Genomic DNA, 21,495 nt, shown 5'->3' on the forward strand with positions numbered 1-21,495 from the left:
ACTGGTCTTATCTAATCTGCCTGCTTCTTTTTGGCACCAAACACGGCATCCCTGCTGCGTGCTACAGCATGTCGCTGCTTGTGCTTGTCATCTATAGCAGCTGCTGGGAGCGAACGGCTGATGCACACTTACTGCACCATTTCGGTTTGCAAAGGCTCCCATAATGCTATGATAAATCAGCACAGCAGGGCACCTCACAGGTTTCTCTCTGCACTGGTTTTGTCTAATGCATTTTTCCTTTTCCCTGAAAATTGTGAGTTTAGTGTGCCTTTGGATAGTCCACAAAAAATGAAAAAATTCTGTAATCAAGATGAATATATTAGTTCCCTTTGACATCCATAGTATGGATTAAAAAAATACTATGGTAGTCAATGGGAACCGAAACTGTTTTGTTACCAATATTATTTAAAATATCTTATTTTGTGTTTCAGAGAAGAAAGAAATGAGGGTCATTTATGAGGGCAAGTAAATGATAGAATTTTCATTTTTGACTATCCCTTTAAAGGAACACTCCACTTTTTTTGGAAATAGGCTCATTCTCCAACTCCCCCAGAGTTAATAAGTTGAGTTTTACCGTTTTTGAATCCACTTTTAGCATAGCTTAGCATAGATCATTGAATCCGATTAGACCAGTAGCATCGCGTTCAAAAATGACCAAAGAGTTTCGATATTTGTCCTATTTAAAACTTGACTCTTCTGTAGTTATATCGTGTACTAAGACCGGCGGAAAATGAAAAGTTGCGATTTTCTAGGCTGATATGATTAAGAACCATACTCTCATTCCGGCGTAATAATCAAGGAACTTTGCTGCCGTACCATGGCCGCAGCAGGTGCAGTGATATTACGCAGCGCCTGAAAGTAGTCCCCAGCTAGGTACCTAGTTATAATATAGCTGGGGACTACTTTCAGGCGCTACTTAATATCACTGCGCCATGGTACGGCAGCAAAGTTCATTTTCATTTTCTGCCGATCTTAGTACACGATCAAAAAAAAAGTGTGTAAGATGCTATTTTTTTTCTTACTATTTTTCTTGGAATTTCTTGGAGAAGCTCCTCAAAATAGATACAGTTAATTAATTAAGTGGTAATGATTTTGTGACATCTGTAGTATAAAATACTGTGTATTACTTGTTACCTGCACCAAGATCTACTTAAAGGTGGGGTAAGTGATTTCTGGTAGCCAATGTTGATATTTCAAATCACCAAAAACAAACACGCCCCTACCCTAAAAGGGTCTCGCCCCTATTTTCATAGCTCCGCCCCACACATACGTACCCAAGCAACGATTATTTCTGTGAAACAAAGCAAAACCAATGTTACTCACCGATCGAGAAGAAACAAAGCAACCTCGGTGTCCGATCACAGGCCTTCCCGCTCCTTGAGTTCTCTCCAGCGCTGGAAAGCTGATCCGATATTTCCACAAGTCCTACTGCTTGCCTTACTGTAACACCGTGTCTACACCGGACAAAATACTATAGAACTCATTATATTCAGTGATGCTGTCTACACTGAATGGGACACGACAAATCCCTGACAGTAAACTGCTGCTGCGTTCTAGTTATTTTGTATTGACACAAATTTTAAATGATTGTCAACAGTCGCTTTGTCGCGTCCAGTGTAGACAGATTTTAGACAGACTGTTGCGGCGCGACACGACAACTGTTGCGTCCATGTAGACACCGTGTATAAGTCTTCTTTTGTTCCGCAGACGTTTTCGTCTTTTGTTTTTTTTTTATCCACCATCTCTCTTTCTGTGATTGCTCGGCTCAGCTAATGTCCATCATGTGCACTGAGCGCACTCTCCTCTGCATCATGAGTAGACACGCCGCTTACTGCTGATTGGCTACAAGTTTGTTTTGGTACTCGGCCCCCTACTCGTTTTCTGAAGCGTTTTTGAAAAAATGCATACCCCACCTTTAAAGCAGAATTTAGATTTGTTGTCATTGCTCATTCTATTACTTCCCAGTTTAATGCTGTAAAGCTGCTTGAAAACAACTGTTGTCATATAAATCGCTATATAAGTAAAGGTGAATAGACATGATCAAGATGTCTCCATTTATTTGTCAGCAGAAGTCCACCGAATTATATAGCCCAGGTCTTTTGTGAATACTAAAGATCGTACGTCCACATTTTTGTACCCCTGCTCATAGATAGTCTGATTGAACCCAGTGTATTATGAATGTTGAAGTTTTCCTTGTTTATACCACAGGAGTTTTTTCTGTTTTTTAAATGCGTTTCTACTGCATAGACAGCCAACTTTTATTAAAACCTCATCCTGTCAACGAATGTGATTTCATACTGGACAACTCTGCACTCTCATAGAGAATATTTTGACTTTTTTTTTTTCTTACTTTTGTAAGGTATTATGGCTGCCAAGAAGAGCCCCTAGAAACAGTTTGACGAGCTTTGAAACATTTGTTTCAATTGTTCAGATCTTTGTTGGAAAGAAAATTTAGAGACTGGACCAGCAAGATATTCCTCAGTCAGCATTATTTTCCCCCCACAAAAAGAACAGTCAGTTTGTTTAACCTGTCAGTGGACATCAAACTCCACCACAACTCCTTCAGGACTCCAACAGTTCAGATAAATGCATACCGCCTGATGTCTTCAATAGACAGCTCGGCACAACTGAATGTTTTTTGTGTTCGTGGTTGGTGTTAATACATAACGTCATTTATGTAATGTCTAGGGAACGTTTATGCCAAAAACAACATGAGGACCATGACAGATTGAGTAGATAAAGTCCATTCAGATGTTATGATGCTTCTGAGTGTCATGTATCCACAGTTCCAGCAGTTTAGCATGGCCGAGTCCAGCTCTGAGCCACGCGTGGCTGCACCTCGGCTCTCTGCCAGTAAGCAGCTTTGCGCTTCACGCCATCTGCTCTGGCAGTTTGTGTTGGGGAAAACACAGCCCCTCTCGCACCCGTATTAGCAAGATACAGTGATAATAATAAGCTCTTAACCACCTCTTCAATTTGCATTCTTCTCCAGTTTGCCAGCATTGCAATTTTATAGCTGAATCAGAATAGACTTGTGCTTGAAATGCAGATCTTTTTATTTATTAAGAAGTGTCTGCTTGTTTCTTGAAGGTCAGCAGACTGGTGTAAGTCGCAAAGGACATGAGGTTAAATTTTCTTAAGGTTAATCATTGGGTGCGTTTACATGCAATTATTCTTAATAATATGACAACATGTAAGGTCATGTTAACACCTTAAAACCATGTTGTTTTATAATGTTAAGGTCATACAACACATTGATCCTCCCCCCCCCCCCAGCTCCCTGGTTTTACTGGCTTCTTGACATCTGATGAGCTACATCAAAATGATGATTTCTACATCTCATGTAATGTGAGTTTTTATAATGAGCTGATTCTTGATCGAGGTTAAAGGAACACTCCACTATTTATGAAAATAGGCTCATTTTCCAACTCCCCAAGAGTTAAACAGTTGATTTTTACCGTTATCGAATCCATTCAGCCTATCTCCGGATCTGGCGGTAGTACTTTTAGCTGCAGCTTAGCATAGAACATTGAATTTGATTAGACCATTAGCATCTTGCTCAAAAATGACCAAAGAGTTTCGATATTGCACAGCGCTGCTTGCACAGGGAGCATGCCTTGCAAGCATGGAGACATTTGTGAGAGACGCTGCTTAATATCATTGCGCCTGCTGCACCCATGATACGGCAGCAAAGTTCCTTGATTATTACGCCAGAATGAGAGTATAGTTCCTAGCCATATCGGAGTAGAAAATCGCAACTTTTCATTTTCCGTCAGTCTTAGTACACGATGTAACTACAGGAGAGTCAAGTTTTAAATAGGAAAAATATGGTCATTTTTGAGCGAGATGCTAATGGTCTTATCAGATTCAATGATCTATGCTAAGCTGCAGCTAAAAGTGCCACCGCCAGACCCGGAGATCGGCTGAATGGATTCGTTGGAAAATGAGCCTATTTTCAAAAATAGTGGAGTGTTCCTTTTTAATTCTCTGTATCACTTGGTGGAGATTTATTGTTATGGATGGTCTTGCTGGTGTTTTTTAAAAGCAATAAGCCACAAGACTGATGGTGCACCCATTCATCGTGACGTGCCAGACAAGACCTTTTAACCTTGTGGGTTATTGCTTTAGTAAATCTCAGCAAATGCTCTGCTTAAAAACTCAATTACTCGTGATTTGTAGGACAAAACTCCCCAGCAGTCTGTGTTTGTGTTCTTTTTAAATTTTAATTGTGTAAGTTTGAGTGAATGAGAGAGGCCTGATCTCTGTACTTGACTAGAGCTGTGTATATGATTTGCATGGCTCTGTCCAAAAAATACTGACTTCTGTCCTATGCTGGCAGGCAGCATAGATAAATACTATTTAAAAAACATTTACACTACTGTTCAAAAGTTTGGGGTCAAGATGTTTTTTTAAAGAAATTAATAGTTTTATATAGCAAGGATGCATTCAATTTACCTAAAGTGACCGCAAAGACTTTTTCAGCCTTCAGTTATAGACACAATGTAGCACTGCTGCTCTCCAAACACTCCTCCCTTAAACTCTGTCCTCCACCCGTTCACTGCACCTGCAGTTCATTAACAGTTCAGCCAGAGAACTCGGATGACAGGAAGACAGCAGCCAGCCTGAAAGTGTTCTCTGCGGAGCTCTGACCTGGGAACTGTACAGAGAGAGGTTCTGACAACACATATTTCATAAAGTCTGTCTATTTTTAAGTCTGGAAATCTGTGGGTCAGAGTGAACTGGGTCATCTGTAATAAAATGTAGCTTGCGTACCTGAGGAGGAAGGTGAGAAATTCTTACCAGCTCGCCGACAGTAATTTAAAGAATAAATGTCAAGTTTGAAAATGTGGCCACAACTGAGCTTAAAGTATGTAAATATCACACCAGCTCATTTTCACTCACTGCAGAGAATCATTTTCACTCACTCAATCCTCAGAATATTTACATTTGGATAAAGTTATATTAACTTGTGTCTGATTTATTTTATTTGCATACTATGAGAATTAAAATGTTCCTCTCTTTAATGTTTCATTTACTCAGATACATTATTTATGTCCATGTCCATGTCCTTTTTTTTTTTTTTTCTTCGAATGACTGAACGACTGACTGCACATCATCTTTAACTATAGGACAGAAACACAAACAGATCTGTTGGCATCAGCCTATTGCACACAAACAAGCAAAACCTGCTCCAGAGGTCTCTCTGCTGCTATCTTTCTTCAGGCAGAAACACTCAGCGCTCATGCTGAGAAGGGTTAAAGGCTTTGGGAAATCAGATCACAGTTCTTCACGGAAAGCCAGTCTCTCCCCAGCCTCTCAACTCCCCGCTGTTCCTCAAACACTCGGTCCGCACAGAACATTCTCATCATTCTTATTGCTGATGTGAGCATTTCTTCATTCCTAGAAAGAGGCCAGCCTTTTTACTTAAGTCGCTGATACTCAGCTTGTGGCTTTCGAGCCACGTACGGTTCTAATGACATTGTTGAAACAGAAAATCTCACTTCCCTCCAAAAAAGTTTCCATATGAGGCGTTATTGTATGAATAACCTGTGAGTAGTTACATTTTTTGAGAGTAGAGGAAACAAAAGGCAATGTTGAGGCCAACTAAATGAAAAATTGTTCATGCGGGAAGGTTAAGGCGTGCGTGTAATTATGTTGGATTGTGGTTTTTGTTCTGTTGGGAAAGATCTGGATTTTTACTGACAATAATATTTATTTACCCACTCGTAGAGGTTGTTCATTGCTCTCTGGCCTCTGTATAAAAGTGATCACCAGTCATAGACTAATAAATCAGACCAAAATTTGAACTTTTTAGGGATCATAATCATTATGATTCCTAAGCTGGCTACCTGTATATTTCATTTTTAATTTTGGGTAAATGTATAAAATAAAGAGTTTTTCAAAAATTTTAAGATTTTCACATCTCATTTGCTATAATTTAAATTGCAACATGGCCTATCTTTATCCCTGCATAAAGATAGGCCATGTATTCTTACGGAATAGTTCATATAATTATTATTATTAATTTTAATTTGAAAAAAAATTTTTTTTTACATAAAATAAGCTCCAGCTCCGCTTGAGTCCATGTGGCTGTAGTGTGATCTGTCTGTCTTTATTGACGCGCGCCCTCTGATGGAACCGAGCGGGAGATAAAAACGCATCAGGAGGTTACCGCTTCAGTGAGCATTGGCTTGAAAACGACAAATACAAATTATGGTTAAAATAATGTAAAGTCTCCTGTAAATTCTGCTTTTTTTCATGGGAGAGTTTGTGCTTTCAAGTCGTGTAAAAGGTAAGCAAAAATGCCCATGCTCAGTTAAATTAAATATGTTGAGACTGTAACGATTAAAGTGAAATAATAAAATAAACATTTCAAAGTCAAAATGCAGGGCGGTTGTTTTTAATATTAATTTATCTCTGAAGTGAACCGATTTTCGTTTCATCTCGTCGACGTACAGTATAATGTCTGAAAGTATCATTTATGAGCACAGTGCTGCTTTGTGTTCAGCCGTTACCGGGGAAACCGCTGCATCAATACTGTTCCAAAAGCGCCACCTAGTGGCAGACAGAACCTCATATTTTAGCCTTTAAACTATTTTTAAGAAATAAAGGAAAGGGATGAGTCAAAAATATAAAGAATTATTTTAATTTAAAGCACACAAGACATTTTACTGTTTAAATGTTTTAGATTTTGGAAGGCTAATTTTTGAATTTTTGAAAGCTTTTTGTTCTGAGCGAAAACAGCAGGTGGGCTTATTGAAAGCGCAAATTAATCCTCTGCCATCAAAGCCTCTGAAAAACAAAATTATGCTTTATACTTCTGACTTATCCCTTTTAGTTATTTCTTAAAAATATTTTAAAGGCTGAAATGTTAAGTTTGTCACTTTATAAAGCTCTGTTTGTGAAAACCTGTATTTGAACTGCAAATCATGTTTTTTGCAGTCATTTTATGGTTTAATATGTTACCATAGACATTGACCTTCCCTGCTCATATAGTATTTATTTGATTTGTGCAGGTCTTAAAAAGCCTTACATTTTATTTTTAAAATCCTGGTGGTACCCTGTAAATTATTTCTTTCTTTATTTTTTATTTTATAATTTATATACTTTATGTTGGCTATTTATATTATGCAATGCTATATGCGATCCAGACCAGTGGTTTTTAATAGCACAATAACATCCGATTGAATCTTGAAAATACACCTTGAAAGTGCTTGAATTTGAATTTGGGAAAGGTGTAAGAACCCTGAATTTACCTGTTTGTTTCCTTTCCAGGGGGCCGTTTAGTGTGGTACGAAGATGCATCAACAGAGAGACAGGCCAACAGTTTGCTGTGAAGATTGTGGATGTGGCCAAATTCACCTCCAGTCCTGGCCTCAGCACAGAAGGTAAAACACTTGTTTTCTTCTTTTGGTGACGATTGTGAGAAGAATTCATCAGCTGTGACCTTTCCAGAGCTCAGAATACATATTCAGTGTTACCTCATGAATAAGCACTGAATTCTTTACATAGAGCTGGAAATGAACCAAGCGAATGTCTGGGTTGTTGATTTGATCAACCACTTTAATCAGGACCTTTGGAGAGGAAATCCTGTATGTCTACACCACCAACTCGCCTCCTAAACATCTGCGGTTTCAGTAACTAATACAGCTGTCCAAAATGTACTGTGGAATTAGCATTGCGTTGTTGATGTGAAAATAGAAGAAGTGCTGCTTGGCTGTTACATATATACATAATGCCGAGAGTGGGCACCATGTGTGTTTTGCTGAGATCGTGGATAGGCCTGCTTAAATTGAGTTATAAATATAATTATTTATTGTAGTTATACAAAACGCATTTAGTTTATTTAGATTTTTCTTTTTAAATGAAATAATAAACAAAATAATAAAGTGTGATAATACTATTATATTTTAAAATAAAAAGTTAGAATTAAATACAAATACAATTATTTTATAGTAAACTTAAAAATAAAATGCTAATATTTACTTATATATATAAAATTTTCATCACTTTCAAACTTAAATTTAAAAAGTTTTAATTAGTTAAATTTAATCAGTCAATTAGTATAATAAGACATTTGGGCTGTTACCAAACAAATGAAATCAGTATCAACAAAATTCATCTTTGCAGTGCAGAAGAAACAGAAGCTGCATCTGAAGTGGAATAGATATATTTACACACTGTTAATGCAGCTCTGAGGGACATGGAATGCTTTAACCTGCAGTTACAAATGAATAAATAATGTTTTGATACATAAAACCTTGAATACTGATATTTGAAATTTATGTTTTTATTTTTTTTAAATACTGTAAATGTGAAATTAAAAAAATTCATGTCTTGAATTTTCTGATCATTCTTCATGCATTGTAATTGTAATACTGAATCATGCAGTGAAAGAACGCACGTGAGCTAGTCTAACCTAGACGACTTTACGTAATTATGTGTGCACTCTTTGTTTGATTCTTGCAATATACTCGTTAAAACAACAATTACAAAATTATCGCAAACAATATAATCGCACACCCCTATAACAAAGGCTATATCACAAATAAAGGCAGTTATTATTGTTTTTGGTATTGACTTTTCCAAGTCACTTGTCCCGGACAAGCGGACAAGCGTTAATGTCGAGCCCTGTATATAGTTTTTTGCTATTGTTATTTGTTTATATTTGGGGATATGGGGTGTCATGCTGTGTTAGTGCTAGTTCCACTAGTGGACTCAAAATAACTGTGTGTAGAGGGTGTCACACCTGAGGACTGTTTTTTTTCCCCCTGAAATGACATCCTCTTCTGTTTAGATCGCATTGACTGATTAAGAGTTGACTAAACGACTTCCTCTCGGTCTCATTTTCCTGTCACATTTCAACTTCCTGTGTTGGCAACAGATAAATGTGAAGCTTGTCTAAATAAGGACAGGAGTAGTACACAAACATAAATAGACTGAATCAAGATGGGGTTAATGAAGTCACCTTACCCTCTTAATGTTTGTGGTATGTGTTTGTTTGTACGATTGCAAAAACGACTGGTGGACCATCCTAGCTTAGTCAGTTAACAAGACTGACCGATATACAGGTGCTGGTCATATAATTAGAATATCATCAAAAAGTTGATTTATTTCACTAATTCCATTCAAAAAGTGAAACTTGTATATTATATTCATTCATTACACACAGACTGATATATTTCAAATGTTTATTTCTTTTAATTTTAATGATTAGAGCTTACAGCTCATGAAAGTCAAAAATCAGTATCTCAAAATATTAGAATATTACTTAAGACCAATACAAAGAAAGGATTTTTAGAAATCTTGGCCAACTGAAAAGTATGAAAATGAAAAGTATGAGCATGTACAGCACTCAATACTTAGTTGGGGCTCCTTTTGCCTGAATTACTGCAGCAATGCGGCGTGGCATGGAGTCGATCAGTCTGTGGCACTGCTCAGGTGTTATGAGAGCCCAGGTTGCTCTGATAGTGGCCTTCAGCTCATCTGCATTGTTGGGTCTGGTGTCTCTCATCTTCCTCTTGACAATACCCCATAGATTCTCTATGGGGTTCAGGTCAGGCAAGTTTGCTGGCCAATCAAGCACAGTAACACTATGGTCATTGAACCAGCTTTTGGTACCTTTGGCAGTGTGGGCAGGTGCCAAGTCCTGCTGGAAAATGAAATCAGCATCTCCATAAAGCTTGCCAACAGAAGTGCAAAAAATTAAATAATTTAACAACACTGCGTCGTTAGCGTTGGTATTGTATCAGACACCTGCACTTAACATTATATGAAAATCAAGCTCAAATGGAGTTAATAATGTTTTTGACCAGAGAATGACGGAGATGGAGTGTTTTGTCTGTCGTTAGAACGGCTGTAACTGTTATGCAGTGCATAAGTGCATTATGCTTTCATCAACTTTTACAGGTTATATAACTTTGATTGTAGCTATATGGGCGCTTAGTTTTTTCTTGTTGTTTAATACACTTGGCCAAAATCTCAAATTAAGCGCTTATGCACATAATGCACAGGATATTTAAAACGATATAGACAGCAAATAACTAATTCTTCTCCACTCTTCAAACACACAAAAACATTATCCTTTACTGACATAGTGTTTGAGTAAAGAAAACGCTGTACTATTCAAACACCAATTATTTATTCACCCTTGCATTGCGAAAAAGCAGAGATCTCATCTTCTCCAGGCTGTGCGCGCGTCAATCTGAACGGAGGCGGGTGAAGTTACGAGGTCTCGCTGAGAGCTCGATGATCCAATGGCGTTACAGTTTTACTGACAAGTTATTTTAATGCTTATCATTGGTTTACTATTTTTAAAACTCTCTGATTTAAAATAATAAAACGAATTATAAGCGACTCAAGTTTGGATAATTTTTCACTGCACCTGACTGGGCTAGGTATGGCAACTGCCATACTGTGCCATACGCAAACGCCGCCCCTGCTCCCACACCTTGGATGACTTGGGTCGCACGGATTTCTCTGCCTCCGCCATGTATCTTTCCTCTACCTCCGCTCGTTTTGTTTTTTTTTTACTTTTTGTTTTTTTATTTATGAGGCGCCAAACTCTGCTAGCATCCGTGCGCGAGAGAGACCGAGTGTGTTCACTCCGCTCCGCGCTCAACTTTTTTTTTTTTTTAATAATCAACGTCTCCGGCGTCGCGACACAACGAATCGATTATGAAATTCGTTGCCAACGCTTTTAGTAATCGATTTTTATCGATTTAATCGATTCGTTGTTGCAGCCCTACTGTACTTCCTCTATCTCAGGGAGGGTGTGCTATGGAAACATAGCTGAAAAGTTTCGGTGTGAATTCTTTGGGTAGGATGTTAAGTATGTGTGCATGTGAGAGAGAGATCTTTGCCCAGGGCTTTGTGTTATCTCAGTCCACTGCTAAACCTCTGTCTCATCTCTCCTGAGCTTCACAGTCTCGGCAAACACTCTGCCCACCTTCCATCTGTCTTCCTCCTATGTGGGAGAGAACACACTCATGCTGGTATTTCAGAATCTACTGTAAAACTCATGAGACTCAGTGATTAAAACGCTGCAGTAACTCTGACTTTTGTCACTGTTACCTTTCAAATGTCTATTCCTCTCTGAGTTCAGGATAGGAGCAACTCAATGAACTTTGCCTCCTTGTAGTTTATTTGTGGTTTAAGAGGACTGTCCATAGACATAATGGTTTTTATATTGTATTACATTTATGTTTACATTTATGCATTTAGCAGATGCTTTTATCCAAAGCGACTTACATTGCATTCAAGTTACAGTTTTTACATTTGATCAGCTCTTGCTTTCCCTGGGAATCGAATCCATGATCTTGGCGTTGCTAGTGCTATGCTCTACTATTTGAGCTACAGGAAAGCCTATTGTATAAATTTTATATTCTATCCCTTACCTTAAACCTGCCACTCACACAAAACTACTAGCAATTTTTGAATTTAGTATGCTTTTTAAGCAATTTGGTTAACGGGGACACAGGAAGTGTCCTCATAAACCATGTTTACGTTGTAGTACCCATGTCAATATACACATTTGTGTCCTAATGAACCATACCAGAAACCATACACACACCCTCACCTCTAACATTCTAACACAATACTCGTATCGAGTGAAATATCTGTAGTATTCAAGCTTCTCTTTCTGTAACTTTTAAGTTCATTACCTATATTCTTTCAGGGAGATATGGAACCAAATGCATCAAAATCATAGCTTCAAACACCATAAAACACACCAATTTTTTTTCTGTATCTGAAATGTGAACTTTGTAACAGAAGGTAATTCGTCTTTTCATACTAGAAGCAACAGTGTTGCACAATAACTGCCAATCAGAGCAACTTCAGACCACTGAGATATTAATGTGGCTGAGGCTACCCAGCACAATGTCCTGCTATAATGTCATGTCACATATCGCAGGCTGACACTTAGGTTTCTACATTTTGCACTTTTTTGATTGGTTAAGATATGCTGTAAGAAAGGAAGCATTTCCTAAAAATCTTCCATTCCGATGTTGGTCGCTTTTTGTACCATTGGAAATCTTGGCTTTCATTATTATTACAATCATTGCACACAGGCCTGTGGAATACCAGCGTAATCTGAAAAATCAGCAGGAGCACACAACCTGGTAATGAGCCTTGTAGACAAGTAACACTTCCCATAATTAAGTGACATTACTGACTCTTGCTCTGCTTGACACTTCAGCTAGAGATTCTGCTCTATAGTTTTCTTTTGAGATACTGGGTATTTTTTCCACTTCTTACTCGTATTTCTTACTTGACCTGTCTACAAAACATCTGTTTACATAACCTGGCATCCTTATTTAAAAAAAAACAAGTCTCATTTAAAGAATTCTGCTGACTTGAAGAAATGTAATGAATAACAGGTGGTGACAAGCAAAGAAGTGCCACTGGCATTTGTAATATCTGTGAATATTTGTAGTATCACCTGACACCTGTATACATAAATCTGCATGAAACACTGTACTACTGATGGCACATCCCAAAGCTGATCGTTTTGTGTCGTCTAGACATCAGCTGGGGGAAACTACACCATCATCTGTGCCACGTTTGTGTTTGTAGCACCTTAAGGTCATCGTGCCAGCTGCCAGCCATCTGTGAAAAATCCTCTCCAAACTCTATAAAACCTATTCTGTGTTTAGGGCCTATAAACTCACACGCTTTTTGTTTGTGCGAGTCCAGTGTTTTATTATAGCCGCACTTAGGACATCGATACACTGGAGTACGGATGCTTTCACGTACCATTGTAGCACTTACCGTAAAGCACAACACTAGGGAAAGCCCATATGAGCCACTTAGCTCAGATGAGACAGATTCTCTCTTACTGATGGACAGAAACGAACGTAAAGATTATATTCAGTGTGGTTTTAGTTTCTGAAAGACAGATTGAGGTTTAAAATGAAAGCAGTGCTCAAGTGTGTGAGTTGATATGTTGAAAAGCATTTACATACGCAGTGGTTATTTATGGCTTATGCAATTCATTGTAGCAAGACTAAGTTTGAAATTTGTTTGTTTCATTGGTAGATAAGGATGTTGATTCAGGGGGAAAAAATCTTACTTGACAAGTCTTCTTATGGCATCTGAGACAACAAATGTACCTGAATTTGGTCTCATTGAATATTTTCATACTTGAGTGACTTTTTTTCTCATATATTCAGATGTCTGTCATTTCACATTACTACTCAGATGTCTGAATTGAAGCTCATAGCTCAAGGTCACCTCAGCTTCCATATGTGTTCAAAGGATATATTGTAAATATATATATATATTTAAATATCTTTTTGAAATAATTTATAATATGTTATAGTGTTATCATTTATAATCTTGAAATTTAGAAATGAAAAATATATTTTTGTACTTTTATTCCTTGAAAAAGAAAATCCATTCTTCAACATACCAACTTTGTTGCATCTTTGTCAAGTGCCCTGGCCTGTTGGAGCCACTCATTCTTATTCCGTGTACTACAGGACTGAATGAATTGTATTTCATCCTTCAGCTCTCAGAATCATAGATTAAACCTCGCATTTGAGAGTGGCAGCTGAACATCTCTCTGTAGGAATTCTGGCCCTTCAGTAACCCTGTCATTCATGTTTTTTTTGCAGCAAATTCTTTGAGAAAGAGTGTGGTCATCCAGAGGGCCACAATCGAACTTTAGTGGGGTCCTATTGATCTGGGGTGAAAAAGAAGAAATCTGTCCAGAGTCGAAGGGAATGCGGCCTCCAAGAGGCAGAGAGATGGGCTCCTTTTATTGTCTTCCCTGCGGGAGGTTCTAAAGTCTCCACCATAGCACACACAAACAGCCGAATGTTAAATGTCGTTACCATTATAATCATCACTGCTGCAGAGCTCCAGCAGTGTCTTCTGCAACAAGAGGTTGTTTTGAGGTTACCACTACCTTTTCGTTTAGCTACGCAATTTATTTAATGCTATTTTTGGAAAAGAGAGTGTTTTGTGTATGTATTTCAAAGCGACTCCATTCAGGATATTTACAGAGAGGAAAGCCTCCAAACAGCCTGTGGGAAATCAACAATTATAATTTAAAAGACCCTCTGTTGCTTTTCATGTTTGCTCCTCCGCAACGTTTGTATAAAGTCACCAAATCATGAAAAGATTCACTCAGAAAGCTGCAGACGCAGAGGTTGTTAGCCCAGGTGAACTGTTTTCCTCTATGGATCAGATTGGTATGGTTTGTTTCAACCTCTTCTTCCCAAGATCTCCAAAAATGTCTCCAAGAATGTTTTTTCTTTCTCTCCAGAAGCATTTAGCAACTTATCAAAAGTTGTTTCTCTTTTTAAAGACTACTGATGGGGCAGCCATGTTTTAGAGGACTTTCTTAGCTCTACACAGACATGAACATGCAAAGATTTTTCAAGGTGCTTTATGGTTGAAGTTAAAACCTATATATAGGTTATTTTTTTTATATCTTACGTTTTTTTTAAATTATGTCGATTCGATATCGATTCTCAAAAGCCGCCAATCGATCTTTTCCGCTATTTATTTCAGCAAACATTTAAAACAAGATCTGATGAATGTGAATCTTATCATTAGTCTTCTCCACTATCATCAGTCTGTCACCCTCTTATTTACCTTGCGCGATGTTACAACAGAAAGCCTGTTATTCATTCAGTGCTTATCATGGTGGATATACTGTTGACAAGAACCAAGAACAAAGCTATATGCGTGATATGCAATGCTCATGTAAAATTCTATAGTAATACTACAAATCTGTGGAAGTGTTTGACATCGCATAAAGGCTCCATGATTTCTGCAATGAATGAATGAATGGCAGATGGCACGACGCACTGTTATGTTTACTACACACATACTAACAATTCATTTTCACTTTCAATTAATTTCTATGGAAGTTGAATTTAAACGCTCGCGGGATGTATTATGGGATTGGAAGTGGCGTGGAGAAAGCGTTGAGAGCGGCCGAGAGCATCAAAAATATTGGGCATTGCTCGACTTTATGCAAATATCGAGCAAAAAAACGCCGGGCAACAATCAATCGCTGCGAAAAGAGGAAGATGAAACGCAAACAGGGTGTAAACATTGTTTTTAGAGGTGTGCTCTGCCCTAAATTCGACACGCCCCAAAGCAGTGGCGTTGTAGCGTTGCCAGCGGCACTGAGCGCAGATTTGACGCTGTAGTGGAAACGCACCGTAAAGCACGGACGACGCTCGCAGTGTTTTCAGCTTCTGCCGTCTCTCTATATGACGATATGAACACACGAATATCATCTCCAGCTGGTCTGAGAGTAATTTCATTGACATTTTACCATTTAATTTGAGAAAACTACCGTCATATCACATACACTGCAGCTGCAAGTTCTTCACAGCAACCTGTCAAAAAAGTTTGGACTCAATGTAACAAGTGCTACTACTACTAATAAATATTAATATATCTTTATTTTTAAAGTAATAATCACATTTGTTTTCTTTTTAATTTGAAGAGTAGACCTCTGTTGTGCAGCACTTTGTTTGCCAAAAATAAAAGGGTTTAATTTTCATTTGATTAGGATAAATTAAATTAATGTTTTATGCCTTCATCTGATTACCAGAAAAATTAAGAAGAACTGTTTATTGGGCCCTATTTTTGTTTAAAAAAAGAATAGGTTTGAAATACAGGCCTGTGGCTCTTAATTTCTTTTTATTAATTCACCATTTGTAAACCGATGTTTACTGTTCATTTTTTAGAAATATCAATAGCATTTGTATTAAAACTATATTCACTGAATGTAATCAAAAAATCGAGAATCGAATTGGGACATCTGTAATGAAAATACAGTTGTTCATTGTTTATTCATGTTAGTTCACAGTGCATTAACTAATGTTAACAAACACAACTTTTTTAATAATAATTATTAAAATGTTAATAATGCATTAGTAAATGCTGAAATTAACATTAACTAAGATTAATAAATGCTGTAGAAGTAATATTCATTCTTAGTTCATGTTTATTAATGTTGTTAACTAATGTTAACTATTTAACCTTATTGTAAAGTGTTACCATATATATACAAATTATTTACATTAGGGCTGAACGATAAATCGCAATGAAATCGCAATCACGATTAGACAAAAGCTGCGATTGTCATGTGCATCTTGTCAGTGAAGCACGGTTCTGTGATCAGTAGTAAATCTTCATCCGAAGGCCAGAGGGTGCTTTCGTGTGGAAACGCCAAGCATGCCCCGCAGAAGAAATCCAGGAAATCCCTATAGCAGTAGCTGAATAAACTTTTAACTGCTTTCATTGACTACGTTTACATGGACATTGGTAATCAAATTATTTACCTTATTCTAAATAAGACAATATTATGATTAAGGTGTTTACATGAGTTGCTTTTATAATATTCCTTTCATGTTCCAGTTTTACATGTTATAGTGCATAGATCGTCATTAGGCACACGTCATTACGTCCCCACGCGATGCCATCCAACATTCCCTCCAGAATTTCACGTATAAACATATAGTTCATCTTCGTTATGATGCTATATACAGTTTTGGGTGCTTCATTTTTAAATTGATTAAAAATAAAAAATAAATATAAACACCACGTCACCTCCGGTAGTTGGTCCATTACCACTGTGGTGGTAAAAATCTGCCACCGTCACAGCCCTATGCAGGACTGAAGCAGATATATCTGTAGTAATGGGTGCTAAAGCCATACATCTGTAACCCGCGCCAGTGGTGGGGTGGACACCACTTCACTTGCGCTGTAATTATTACAACACTTAGAAGACAATTAGGCTGTTCAACAGCCTGCTGTAATCAGCCAACCTGCCACTAAAGAATGAGAGATAGAGCCAGAGGATACGACAGAGAGGGAGGGAACACTTCCTAGGCCTCTGCTGGTGATCATGTCATTTATTATACCTTAAAGCAGCGTTTCCCAATCCCAGTCCTCGCACCCCCCCACTCTGCATATTTTGTATCTATCTCTTATCACATACCACGTTTGTTCTATTCAACCATAAGTGCCCTACGAAGTGGACATCACAGGATATTCCGCTATGATTCATTCCAGTTCGAAACGAGTGTATGTGTTCCATTCAAAGTGCATTAAAGTGTGTGAGATGTGAATTTCAGTTGTGTTTATTTACAGAGGTAGGCTATATGATGTCCACTCGTCTGTGTGTGAAGACGTTGCAGACAGTGGCGCAGCGCAAATCCGTGAATGAATGTTCCGAAGTGAAGTAAACTTCAACGAATTTCCTCTGCTCAGGGAGTAGGGAGCAATGAACACGGTGTAGGGAATAGGGATCATATCAATTGGAACACAGGACTGGGATTTGGAACCACTTCCTTAAAGATTAGGCCATATGTGCCCACATTCTAACTGGTTTTTAATTGGATATTCTCATTTTAGCCTCTGTTGCGTTGATGTTATGTAGATTATTACAGTATATTTTGATTTTGTTTGCCGAGAGAAACATCTTGGCTCGTGGGATTAGGGATTTTAAGCAAAGTATAAAACTTTGGCCCAAAATTACAACCCTTAATATATTTTGGAACATGTTTTGAGCTATCCAGTATATCTGTATCTGTTTTTTCTTCGATGTGATATGAAATGTATTTTTCAAGGGCCTTGAGAACAAAGCTCCATTTCTAGACTGGGGAATCTTTTCTTCCTTTTCTTTTCATCACTGGAACTGAGCAGCCCACCTCTTCACTGTATGTCTGAAATTATTCTGAAGCTTGGCATCTGACAAAGAAATGTGAAGTATGGATTTTCATTATTTCTTTAATAATTACAAAATAAAACAAGATGCTGCATTGATTTTTAGGTCTCCTGTGCTCTTCAGGTCATAAATCGAGACACAACCGATGGTAAATGGCTGTGTTAAAATGTAATATCTTGTCTTTTAATGCTCTAGCTGTACCTTAGTACCTCCAACCTGCTGCTATCTGCCTGTCAAACATGAAGCTTACCAGAGACTGAGAGATCATGTGAGATGTGTGTTTACTGTATGTGTGTGTCAGCAGCTGCGTTTGATGCCATGTGAGCTGCGGAGGCCACACTGAGCGTGTGAATGCTGTTTGGCGAGGAGTCCCTGCCGTCCATCAGTATCTCTGAATCACATGCCGACTGCAGCTTTCTCTCTCTCTCTCTCTCTCTCTCTCTCTCTATAAAAAATGGGTGAGCGTGTTAACAGCCTCTTTATGATTTGTCTCTGGACATCATGTGAAATCCATGCCAGTGTGTGAACTCGCAGCATGCACAAGTTGAGCTTGAAAGAAATCGTCAGTGCTGCATGTTGTGGATTGAACTCTAAACATCTCTTTATGGCCGTTTTCTTCAACTAGAGCCTCTAATATGTGCCAGGGGTTGACTTTGACTAAAATTAATCTTTTTTTTTTTCTTCTTTTTTTAATCTAAAGGTCACATTACTGCATGTCTGCAAGTGTATTTTGCACACTTTATTTTAAGGTCCAATTCTCGCTATTAACAAACTACGACTTTTGCCTCAATAAACTCCTAATTTGCTGTTGCTTATTAATAGTTAGTAGGGGTGTAACAGGGTCTAACGGGATTAGTAGGAGTGAACAATGATGGAGCTATACTTGACCCATCTTCTGGGGTGTATTTTTAATAGCATATAAAACAAAAATAGCTCTGGTTTGAAGTATTCCAGCTGATGTAGCCTATTGTCATGTAGCAGATTAATCTTTTCCAATCGGTTTAAATAGATTTTTACCTTTTATGGGCATTTTTTAACCTGTATAAAGCCTTTTTTTTTTTTTTTCTAAAAGTGCGCATCAACTTTTGAGTCAATTTTTTACATTTAATCAGTCAATAAGACATTTGGGCTGTTACCAAGCAAATGAAGTCAGTATTGACAAAATTCATCTTTGTAATGCAGAGGAAACATAGAAATTGCATTTAGATGCTTTTACACACTGTTTAATGCAGCTCAGAAGGACATGTAATGCTTTAACCTGCAGTTACAAATGCATAAATATTATTTATGCATAAATAATGTTTTGATATTTTAAACATAAAACATTGACAACTGACGTTTGAAATTAATTAAAAAATTAAAAGATACTTTAAATGTGAAATTAAAACCGCCAGCAGGTGGCAGCAAGTCAGTTAATAAGTGATTAATTGCGATTCAACCGAATCATTTAAATGGTTGATTCATAGATTGCATTTTTGTAAATTTTATAATCTAAATGAATAGTGAAATAATACCAAATCATTTTACTATTTGTGTTAAACTTTGGTATCATTTACATCAAAACTAAGTGTAATTTTTATTTTTTACTAAGGAGACGATAGAGACAGTGAGTAGAGAGTATGATTGAAATGAAAAAGAATATTAATGTTACTTGGGAACTGAATGGTTTTATTTGAATATTTTATTTAATGTGTAATTAACTAATAATAATAATAATAAAATGTTAAATAAAATAGTATTTAAAATACATATTTACAATTTAGGAGTGATAGCTATAAAATGAGAATTTTTAAAGATTCCAAAATGTTATTTCCAGCACAGAAGACTAAACAAAGTACGTTTTTGAGATGTGGTGGAAATAACAAATTGTTTGTGCCCAAAAAGCGTTTTACATTTCAGTTAAAATGACAGGAATGAGAAAATTCTCCTGGGATGCATGTATTGTTGACATTGTTAGGAGACAAAATAAATGCAATAGTGAACAGTTTTAAACCATTTTTCCCCCCTAAAAGTCCACAGGGCCAAACATGCTCCTAGTTGAAGAAACACTGGATGTGTTGGAATGTGTCAAAATGTGTCCGCGCTCTCCACACAGTGTGGGTTTGAGTGTGTAGGCTATCATTTAGAAATACGCTTCAAATGATTGCCATACATTTGATAACAGGCTATTATTCAGAAAGACATTAACTTGGACCTTCAAACTCTTTAAGAAAGACACTTTTAAGAGGGCACAGAGATAGTTGGGTGTAAAGCAGAAGAGCTCCTTCTTTCTCAGCAATGGCATCACTTTAACTTCTTGTTTCATTTCTCTCTATAGCCATTTATATCCTGCCCCATCACTGATCTGTGCTTCCGTCCTTGACTGACTGTTTTGAGTGTTTGTTTGAGATATTTGACGGAGTGGTGAATGACTCTAAAGCTTTGCTTGGGGCCTTTGCTTTGGTTTTTGGGGGGCTGGGATGGGTGTCATTTTATAAATGCTTCAGGGGTCAATCTGGCTGGTTAGTGGAACTCAGCGTCAGGTGGCTGTCTGATACTCTGTTTGATGGATCACTGTTTACTCAGGTTAGTGACAGTGCTGGCGTGATGGAGAGAGGCCACATATGCTGGAGTCGTTGCCCAGCATAATTATTAGCTTGGAATTAGTCTTCACTCTCCACCGCAGCCAGCACACTCACAGACATCCTATGGTCCGTTTACACACAAAAATGACATGACATGGCTGCAGTTCCAATCCAACTGGCTTACTTTACACGAGCCGAGTTACACTGTTTTTTTATTTGGCCCCCAGGAAAAACCAAAACACTTCTGAGGAAGAACTCATAAATTTGAGAGGTTTGTGGCATCAGATCCTGTTTGGTGCACTTAGTAGCAACTATACTAGACATGCAATGCATTATTTCTTAAATTTTCTGCGAAATAATCAGTTCTTTTGGTCAAACACATTTCTTCAGTAAATTCTTTCTATTTAGGCAGAAAGTTCGTAAACGGAATAAGATGTATATATTGAATTAGATTTATTGACTACAGTCAAAAGTGTGGCTCCATGTGAATAGCTTGTGGTGAGAGGGAGGTTTTTCCCACACAAACACATAATACAGATACACTGTAGCACTCTGTTAACTGAGTCAGCGTGAGAGGAGCCCTCCTGCATAACCTCTCTGAAGGTGGTCCTGACTGCACAGGCCACTGCTGACTTCACATCTTTCCGCTCTTCGCACACCTGCATTGCTCTCTCCTCCTGATCTGTCTGCATGCTTATTGGTCCACGTGTTTGCATTTAAAAGAGCTGCCTGTGCTTTAAGGGATATTTGACTTGTAAATGAAAGATTTGGATTCATGGGTAGGGTTATGAAGTGACGCTTGTTAAACAGTTGCTGAGTGGTATATTTGCAATGATTTTGCTGCTGTAAAATTAAAACGCAATGAAATTAAGCAACATTGGGATTGTAATGATTTTAATGTGCTTTTTAAAAGGCTGTGAAGTTCCCCACAGACAGTCATTAGAGTAGTTTCATGAGCCTTGATTCATTTCTGTGAATCAGATTAAATGGTCAGTTTCAGTGAATTCATTCAAAAGATTCAACAATTTGTTTTCATTATCAGTGAAAAATGTGCACTGGAGTCATTTTTCATTTATTTAAATGTTTTAATAAATACATCTAGGTAAATAATAATTGCGTATTATGCATCAATTATGCATTGAATAATACTGTATGCATATAATTTTCATTGTATTCAGAAGACAGGTTAGAAAATGTATCTCTTGTTTTATTTTATTTATTTTTTTTTAAACTTGA

The 21,495-nt window shown here is 37.5% G+C and overlaps 1 protein-coding gene across 15 annotated transcripts in view; it reads left to right on the forward strand.

Annotated features, from left to right (window-relative positions):
- caska (calcium/calmodulin-dependent serine protein kinase a) overlaps positions 1–21,495 on the forward strand; it is a 162,003-nt gene that overhangs the window by 87,471 nt on the left and 53,037 nt on the right. For all 15 annotated transcript variants that reach the window (XM_058786529.1, XM_058786516.1, XM_058786515.1 and 12 more), the window contains exon 2: positions 7,276–7,388. Coding sequence is in view for 14 of the 15 variants with exons in the window: in XM_058786516.1 (XP_058642499.1) it covers positions 7,276–7,388 (113 nt within the window). In the remaining variant the exon portion in view is untranslated. The remainder of the gene's footprint in view (positions 1–7,275; positions 7,389–21,495) is intronic.

The sequence above is a fragment of the Onychostoma macrolepis genome, chromosome 09, assembly GCF_012432095.1.
Source record: "Onychostoma macrolepis isolate SWU-2019 chromosome 09, ASM1243209v1, whole genome shotgun sequence".
Taxonomy (NCBI): domain Eukaryota; kingdom Metazoa; phylum Chordata; class Actinopteri; order Cypriniformes; family Cyprinidae; genus Onychostoma; species Onychostoma macrolepis.